Source organism: Lemur catta, chromosome 2 (assembly GCF_020740605.2).
Source record: "Lemur catta isolate mLemCat1 chromosome 2, mLemCat1.pri, whole genome shotgun sequence".
NCBI classification, from domain to species: Eukaryota; Metazoa; Chordata; class Mammalia; order Primates; family Lemuridae; genus Lemur; species Lemur catta.
In genome coordinates this window covers 57,180,823-57,190,451 of record NC_059129.1, presented here as the reverse complement: position 1 = coordinate 57,190,451, position 9,629 = coordinate 57,180,823, and the positions used below count along the sequence as shown (strand labels likewise).

General features: G+C 35.8%; 1 protein-coding gene across 3 annotated transcripts in view; it reads left to right on the top strand.

Moving 5' to 3' along the window:
• Positions 1-62: 62 nt before the first annotated feature.
• MMUT (methylmalonyl-CoA mutase) overlaps positions 63-9,629 on the top strand; it is a 34,075-nt gene continuing 24,508 nt past the window's right edge. The window contains exons 1-4 of one of the 3 annotated variants that reach the window (XM_045543707.1): positions 63-142; positions 3,992-4,415; positions 5,662-6,029; positions 9,199-9,356. In XM_045543707.1, the coding sequence (XP_045399663.1) occupies positions 4,031-4,415; positions 5,662-6,029; positions 9,199-9,356 (911 nt within the window). In that variant the 5' untranslated portion in view covers positions 63-142; positions 3,992-4,030. The other 2 variants (XM_045543706.1, XM_045543708.1) reach the window with 2 other exon arrangements.

Genomic DNA, 9,629 nt, shown 5'->3' with positions numbered 1-9,629 from the left:
TGTGACAGGAGGCGGGCCCTCTAGCCGTACCCCTCAAGCCATCGGAAACGCGCCCGCGGGAGCGCGGTTAGATTGGCTGGCGGGAGGGCGGTGTCGGCCTACGCCCCCTGACTCCTCTGGCCGGAGTCGGCGTTTGCGCGGGGTGTGTGTGTGTGTGTGTGTGTCTGTTGCGGGCAAGTCCGGGTGTGGGGGCCTCTGACTAGTGAGGCTGGGGGCGCGCGAGTCAAGCCGCCCTCTCCTGTTGCGGAGTCTGAAACAGGCCAGCCCGTGAGTAGGACTGTGCACCTTTAAGATCCTTCCGTGGTTTTCTTTTCTGCTTTATTTTTGGTTCCTCTCTCTCCTCTACCCCTCTCCTTTGAGCTTCTGGCCTTTCCTTCCTTATTTACTTTCCTTCTCTCACGGGATCCCACTCTCCTCTACCTTCTTGAGATTCTCACCTCGACCAGCCTCTCATTTTGGCCAGATCCTTGGGAATTCGGAGGTGCCGCTGGAAAGAAGGTGTTTTTAACACCTCCGAGGGGTACCCCATCTTCTCTGGCTACCCGAGCACCCCGAGGTGTTCCCATAGGCAAAGGTCACTTTTTGTGCGGTTCCAGAGGCGGATGCCTGCTCCATGGCCGCCTCCCTTCTAGGATGGGTCTCATGTTATATTGTTAGGGTTTTTGTAAAACTTGGCAGGACTAGAAGTGATTGTATGTAAGTGGGGTTAAGGGTGAGAGGTGGAATAGGAAAGACAGGTCTAACTTGGCATAAAGCGTAAATGACTGACTTGTTCTCAGTTTTGTCTAGAAAGAAAGTGGCCTTTCAGAAGGTTGAAGCCCTGCATAATATGTATGTGTAAGGTTTTAAACCATTTGATAACTTTCTCCCGATATGGTTTTGTGTTTAATGATTTACTTATGCTAATATTAAATATAATTCACATGCCCTTTGTTTTCATCTCTGACCCAAATTGGTTTAACACTGGAGGTAGGAGCCTTTCTTGAAGTATTAATGTGGAACCGCATGTCAGCAGTCAATACTTGAAAATTATTTGGTGCAGATTTTTTTTCTCTTATGAATAGTATTTGGAGGTATGAGAGCGGGCTTCATGGATTCTGTTTAACACATTCTAATCATCAGTAACTTATATTTGCTTTGCATGGTGTTTCTTTGATTACTTGAGACCTCTCTTGATGAGTCTTAGAAAATTCAGAAGTCCCATTGCCATCAACAGTAGTTGTGTTCTTATCTAAAAATGGTGTTTATTTCCAGCCTCCACCAATTTACATGTGATTTTTCAGGAAGCCACCGTTATATAGGGTTCTTTCCTATCATTTGTCTAGGTTTAGGAAAGCCCCACAAGTATTTTGTGTGAAATGGGTATGATATTTCCTGTCAACAATCCAGTCTCAGGTAGTTTTGTATTACTACTACTGAAACAATTCACTTGTAACTTTGTTATTTTTTTAACCACCTTTTAAACTAATGAATGTAGTGGATGGCTTGCAAATATGGATAACAAGGACCCGTAGATTTAGTAGAATAAAAATCGTAATAGCTTAAAAAACAACGGGAGTTGTTTTTGTTGTATTTCCATTTAGACTTTGTTCTGTGCACTTTTTACCTGGTTGAACATATTGCATTTGCAATTACGTATACTGCTTCTTTCACTTAATACTTTTTGAGCCTTTCTCTTTTTATAGAAACTATGCATAACATAGTTTTAGCTTTTTACTTATACATTAATATTCTTACAGAAAGTGCACATAATGTAATTGTACAGTTTGATAAATTTCCACAAACAGAATACGTCTATATAATTGGCCATGCCCCAAAAAGTACCCCTCTTGCTCGCTTTCTGTACTAGCCACCATAAACTACTCTTCTGACTTCCGACATTAAAGATTAGTTTTGCTCGCTTTCTAAGAATATTTCAATAGCTACATAAAATGGTATCATTTATGTATGCTGTAATTCACTTACTCTTATGTTGTTAGACATTTATGATTTTTCTAAGTTTTCTCTATTACAAATAAAACTATAGGGGACATCTATTTTATATACTGTTACAGTAGCTTTCCCAGGAGTGATGTTCCTCAGCAGAAAGGCATAAACCTTTCTGAGGCTTTTTATTACATTGACAATTTCCTTTCCAAAGTAGTTAAAACAGTTAATACTCCCACCAATGGTTTATGTCTTGTTTTATGACCCCATAATGGGTGTTGAGTACTCATTTCCTTTAAGCTTCACTAAATTGATAGGTAAGAAATGGTATGGAAAATAGAATTTTAAACTCACTTGTTATCTTAGCCAGTATAAAACAACATGAGATGATGATATATTAATAAAATTTGTATTTCAATATCTTTTAAAACAATTGGCTCCATATGTTTAAGCTGTATGACTCTGACAAGTATTTAGTAATTGAAGTGAACAATTAACTGCTTTGCTTGGTAGGATTTTGATCAAGCCACTTTATTTCTCTGAACTTCAATTTCTACATCTGTAAAATGATGAAGCTGGACCCAGTCACCTAATATAGTAGACTGTGCTAGTTATCAGGCAGATACAGCTCTAATGTTGGAGCAGTTTATAGAGTAGCAGAGAAGTAGATTACTGAAGAGGCCTTTTAGCTCATCTTGTGGGTTCAGGGATGGGTTGTGAGCATATTAATTAAATGCAAAGACTTTGAAACAGGCTGCCTAGGTTCAAATTCTGGCTCTTCAGTGCCTCAGTTTCCTAATCTATAAAAAGGGGATAATATTAGTTCCCACTTCCTGGTGAAAGACACCTGCACCTGAAAGTTTATTGCAGCACAATTCACAATCGCAAAGATGTGGAATCAACCTAAGTGCCCATCAATTCATGAATAGATTAAGAAACTGTGGTGTGTGTGTGTGTGTGTGTGTGTGTGTGTGTGTGTATGTATGTATATATATATATATATATATATATATCATGGAGTACTACTCAGCCATAAAAAGGAATGAAATAATGTCTTTTTTAGCAACTTGGATAAAATTGGAGACCATTATCCTAAGTGAAGTATCTCAGGAATGGAAAAACAAATACTACATGTAATAACAGAGCTAACCGATGGGCACACACGGGCACAAAGAGATATAAAGGTCATAGGAAAGGGAGGAGGGGAGGGTTAAAAACCTACTTTTGGGTACAGTGAACACTATTCGTGTGATGGGCACACTAAAGCATTATAAAAGTTATCCATGTAACAAAAACCTTTGTACCTACTTAATATTTTGAAATTTAAAAGAAATTTAAAAAGTAAACAACACAAAAAGTTAAAATTGCTACTCTATGTGAAGTCTTTATCGCTCTTTATGTGCCTGGCATATAGAAACTGAGTTCTGGAGATAATACCTTAGCTGAATTAGCCAAAGAATGACATTCTAGAGAGAAGAAGAGCAAGAATAAATTCACAGAACTTTGACATATGCAGTGAACTGTAGCTAGTCCAGTATTTCTTAGAACACAAAATGTGTAGAGAGGACAAAGGCAGAGATGAATCTGAAAGGCAAGCGGAGACCAGGTCATGAAGGCCTTGAATGCCTGTTTGTCTTGGTCACCACTTTTTCTCTATTGCCCAACATAATGCCTATCATAAATTAGGTATTTAATAAATGCAAAAGCATTTTGAATAAAAAAAGTTAATTGGAAGGCTATACTGCATCCACATGATACAGAATCTTTGAAAAAATTCATGGAGAGTGTGACATAGATTTTCACTGGTGTCGTTGTGGAGAATGGATTAGAGGGGGCTAAGACTGTGGTAGCTAAGAGGTACTGAGGAAGAAGACTGAAACTAGAATGCTGATAGTAATTGTGGAGAAGAGGTGACAAAGTTATAAAATATTAGGTGCAGGAAGCAGAAAAGGGGAAGAGATGAAATCATACTAATATGCCCTCTTCCTTCTCTTTTCTTTTCTCATCAATAGCTCCTATTTTTCCTCCCTCTACTGAATGTATATACACTGTGTTTCTTTTCTAGGTTGGTTCTTGTTCCTGTTGGGTGTTTCCATGCTCCACCATGTTGAGGGCTAAGAATCGGCTTTTCTTACTTTTCCCTCATTACCTGAAGCAGGTAAAAGAATCATCAGGCTCCAGGCTCATATGGCAAAGACTTCTACACCAGCAACAACCCCTTCACCCAGAATGGGCTGCCCTGGCTAAAAAGCAGCTGAAAGGCAAAAATCCAGAAGACCTAATATGGCACACCCCAGAAGGGATCTCTATAAAGCCCTTATATTCCAGGAGGGATACTAAGGACTTACCCGAAGAACTTCCCGGAGTGAAGCCATTCACACGTGGACCATACCCCACCATGTATACCTTTAGGCCCTGGACCATTCGCCAGTATGCTGGCTTTAGTACTGTGGAAGAAAGCAATAAGTTCTATAAGGACAATATTAAGGGTGAGATTTTAAAGTAAGACATAATATTTATGATAAGATATATACCTCCTAATCTTGGCTTTTTTTGAGGGGAGGCTGGTTAATCTCCGTAAAGATGATAGTCACTTTATACTTTTATAGTTAAAGATTATACTCTGAAAAAGTAGATGTTTTTCAGCTTCCGTGGTCAAAAAGATGTGAGTCAGAATAAAGTGCTAAATTCTTGAAAGTAAACAACACTTACATGCACATTGTTTAAAAGGAATTAAGTGAGGTGCATGAAGAAGAGAGACATTGGCTTTGCCTTGGAAAACTTAACATTGTCAAGATAGAGATTGGAGGTGAAGATAGGCTATCTTCAACCTGCGGCCTTAAGGCCACATGTGGCCTTCTAGGTCCTCAAGTGCAGCCTTTTGACTGAATCCAAATTTTACAGAACAAATCCTTTTATTAAAAGGGGGGCAGCAGAGAAAGATGAAGCTTTTCTTGCTGCCTTTGGTGCTCAAAAAGAACAATCTTGAAATCAGAAGGCGGCAGGTTCCCCACCCCTGGATGCTCAAAGAAAGTAATAAACAAATGATAATGTGGTACAGATATATTCAGAGCAATCTGGTACTCATTCTCTAAAAATTATCTTAATATTTCTTCTTTCTGATCTATAATAAAATCATATTGTTTGAATGTGTTAAACCTGAGGATTTTTAAGTCTGTATTACTCATGGAGGTATATTATATTTAGTGTAGGCTATTTTAGTTATTTAAAAATTTTATATGACTGTCATAATTCTGTTTCCCAGAATATTTGAATAGCCAAGACATCCTGTTATGACCATATTAGATAAAAGAACAAAAAAAGTAAGTAAGCATACAAATATTAAATTATGTTAACTATATATGAACAAGAAGATCTTTTCATGAATTTTAGAAATATTTCAGTCAAAAACTGTTAAGATAAAACATGATTTGGTGCTTAAGCACCAAATATTCAGATAAAGATAAGACGAGTGAGATATTGTATTCCTTCCATTCTTTTCTATAGTGATGTCAGGGATTCGACTTGTGCATTTTAGCACATGGGAAACAGCTAACTCTTAGGAAGTGAAATATCTTTATTTAAATTTGTTTTGACATATGGGAACATAAAAATATTTTGTTATAAAGGTATACTAGGATGAGATAAATTAACACTTTTAGTAGTGTTAAAGTAAATCAGTTTACATTGATGCCAGACTCTTTAATCTTAGATTATTTTTCTTTATATATTTAGCTGGTCAGCAGGGATTATCAGTTGCCTTTGATCTGGCAACTCATCGTGGCTATGATTCAGACAACCCTCGAGTCCGTGGTGATGTTGGAATGGCTGGAGTTGCTATTGACACTGTGGAAGATACCAAAATTCTTTTTGATGGAATTCCTTTAGAGAAAATGTCTGTTTCCATGACCATGAACGGAGCAGTTATTCCAGTTCTTGCAAATTTTATAGTAACTGGAGAAGAACAAGGCGTACCTAAAGAGAAACTTACTGGTACCATCCAAAATGACATACTAAAGGAATTTATGGTCAGAAATACTTACATTTTTCCTCCAGAACCATCCATGAAAATTATTGCTGACATCTTCCAATATACAGCAAAGGTATACTTTGTGGTTATTGTAGGTTTTGCTATAGTTCCTTGAATGTAGGAATTTTTACAACATGCTTTGAATCTGGTAACTGAATCTCAATAATAGTTACAGTATGAAGTCAGGGTGTTTTGTTGTTAGTTTTTTTGTTTTTAATGTACTAATTTTATGGTTTGTCATTACCTGTAGGAATCTGGGTAGTAGACCTTTAATATATTTTCCTTACGTTAAAATTTAGTTATCTGATAATTATTAGAATCAGAGAGGTCTCATGATTTACATTTCTTTATTTCCCTCCAGAATTTAGATGCAGTTGTGTAGTAGACACTGGTGTCAGACAGATAGAGATAAGAATGTCAGCTTTTTTCTGCTAAAATCTGGGTTGGAAGATATCACTCATATCTGCAACCTCAATGAGGTTCCTAATATTCACCCCTGAATTTGATTCATCTTCCTCAGAGTGGTAGGAAAAGAAGTTTCCCATAGTGTTCTTAGAGTAGCAGCAGTACCTCCACAGTGAAACATTTTCTTTCTCCTTCATTTTTTTTTGAGCAATTAATGTATATTTCCCCCCGTTATTCACACTTTGCTTCTTGCTAGTGATGATCTCCTTCTATTTACTTACCTTAAAGTTAAAGCATTATTTCATGGCAAAGGGAAAATCTCTTCTCCATCAAACCTTTTTCTCTCTTTCACTCCTTTTAATTACTATCATCTCAGAATTCTAGCAAGGATTGCCCGTATTCCTCATTTGATATTTAGCCTTTACACTTTGTAATTTTATTTCTTCTCATATATTCCATCTGCCCACATGAATTTTATTGCATAAAGTTGTATATTTCTGTCATTTATGATTTAAAGAACATACGCACTGGAAGATTGTGGTTAGCAGCATATGACAAACAAACACATACAAATAGTAGCTTAAACTAAATAGGAGTCAGTCAATTCTCTTTCATCTAAAAGAGGTCAGAAGGGAGTCTGTCAGGGGCTTACCTTTATGGAATCTCCATGGACTAGGTTCCTTTTATTTTGCTTCTCTATTGGTAGGGTGTCAGCTCATGGTTAAGGAAGAAGGGGTGGGTAGGTGTGTGCTGGGGGGAGAAAGGCCTAGCTCCTTTTATTTAAAGTGAACTTCCAGAAGGAACACACCAAACTCCTGCTTATATGTCAGTGGACACACATAGCAGTAAGAGAAGATTGGAAATGTAGTCCTTGCTCATTGGCACTCTGATTTTATGGTTCATCTATTACAGGAGAAGGGTGGAGAATGGTTATTGGAGTAGGTAGTAGCAGTCTATGCTGTTATACACTTGGGCATTTCACCTTGTGAAAGCTCTTAATGTCACCCTTAAGTTCAAAATTGCTTCATATAATCTTTCACGTAAGTTGGTGAAATGCCAATTTCAGACACTGATAAAAATGTTACATTGAACTACTTTGTAAATTGTGAACTTTTGTATTTTTAAAAAAAAACTTAAATGTGACAAAATACATAAAACATGAAATTACCATCTTAATTTTTAAGTGCACAATTCAGTGGCACTAAGTATATTGACATTGTCATGCAACAATCACCACCATCCATCTCCAGATCTTGATCATCCTCCCCAGCTGAAACTCTGAACCTATTAAACACTAATTTCCCATTTCCCCCCCTCCCTAGCCCCTGGCAACCACCATTCTATTTTCTGTTTCTATGAATTTGACTGCTTTAGGAACCTCATATAAGTGGAATCATACAATATTTGTCTTTTTGTGACTGGATTATTTCTCTTAGGGTAATGGCCTCAGGGTTCATCCATGTTGTAACATGTCAGAATTTCTTTTCTTTTTAAGGTTGAATAATATTCTAATATTGTGCTATTTTTATTATTCTTACAATTTTACACTGAACTTTTCTCCATAGAAAAGCGCCTATTTGTGTCCTTGTTTCTTATTTGTAAACTCTAAATATACTCAAGTAAATCTGTCAATTCCGTGTGATTCAATCCCTTTACTGGTTTTGTGGTGAAACATTTTTTAAGGGCTTTCGGTAATAAACATTTATATAGATAAATATAAAATATGTATCTATATTTTGGGTATATGATATATATATCATATATGGTATATGCATGGTATCTATGTACATACCATCTATGATATATGTATGTATGGTGTATTTAATCCATACCATACATTAATAACAACACTATGTCCTATATAATACTAAGTGATTTAAATGAATCATTTCATTTAATCCTATAACTTCCATGAGGAAGGTACAATTATTATTTCTATTTTGTGGATTAGGAAACACAGAAATAATAGCAAGGTTGAGAAATTTGCCTACAGTTAAATTATGCAGCTAGAATTCTGAGCACTCTGGCTCCAGAGCCCATGCTCTTTACCACTGTACTAAGTTCCTGTGATTTAGTTTTTATTATTTTATGTTTGGTTAACTCTTCGGAAAGATAATAATGTTTTGGTTCTGCAAGATATGCGTGATATGTACTTTTAGGAGAATAGTTGAAATGTGGTTTTCTTATGGTTGTGATAGAAAGAACCTGTCTGGGATATGCTTAGCATTAAATGTCACAGTAAATCACAGTTAAATTTTTGATTTTTAAGCCATACATTTTATCCCATTTTGTTTCCATATATAGTATTAATACTAAGGATCGAATCATTTTCTTTTTTATCCTTTATGCACGTATTCACATTTGATGCCTTCATTCAAATAAGAAAATTAGTAACTAGTAAATAATATTAAATTTATATATCTTTAGCAGATTAACCCAAAGTTATAGGGTCTAATAATCTCTTATGAGGTCAAAGTCATTGGTTTGGAATTAAAAATGTCTTCATTTAGTTCTCAGGCCAAAGTTTACATTTCTAATCTCAGGTAGCTAATTCAAAGTTTAAACGTTTAGAAGGATAGTTAGTGCAAATTCTTTTCCACTGGAAAAATAAGACAGGTATAGTCCTGAATGATGATGGTTCATGAACCAACCATTTAAATTGGAGAGTGAATTAAATACAACAAATAAGCATTAAATATTTTCAGTTAACATTATAAACTACCAAGTATATTTGAGCTGAAGATGATTTAAAAATAATATTTGCTTTTAGAAAATATGTTTAATAGAACCTTTTGATATTTTTATTTATTTACTATTATAATTTTTATTTTATGTAGTACATGCCAAAATTTAATTCAATTTCAATTAGTGGATACCATATGCAGGAAGCAGGGGCTGATGCCATTCTGGAACTGGCCTACACTATAGCAGATGGATTGGAGTACTCTAGAACTGGACTCCAAGCTGGCCTGACAATTGATGAATTTGCACCACGGTGAGTAAATTAAACTTAGATATTGTTTCAACATTAAGAAAATGCATAGGGCCATTTTATGAGTAAACAGCAAATTATATTAGTAAAATGAATTCGTAAATATAAATATTAGTTTAGATTTTCTCATGTTTTATCTGAGTGGTAATGAGAATAAACTAGTACTATTTATAATAAAAAATCAGAATTAAAATTGGCCATACTTCTTTGTAAATTAGCAGAATATCTTGTCTGCACCTATTTGGAGAACACAATTAACTTGCACATTTTAACAAA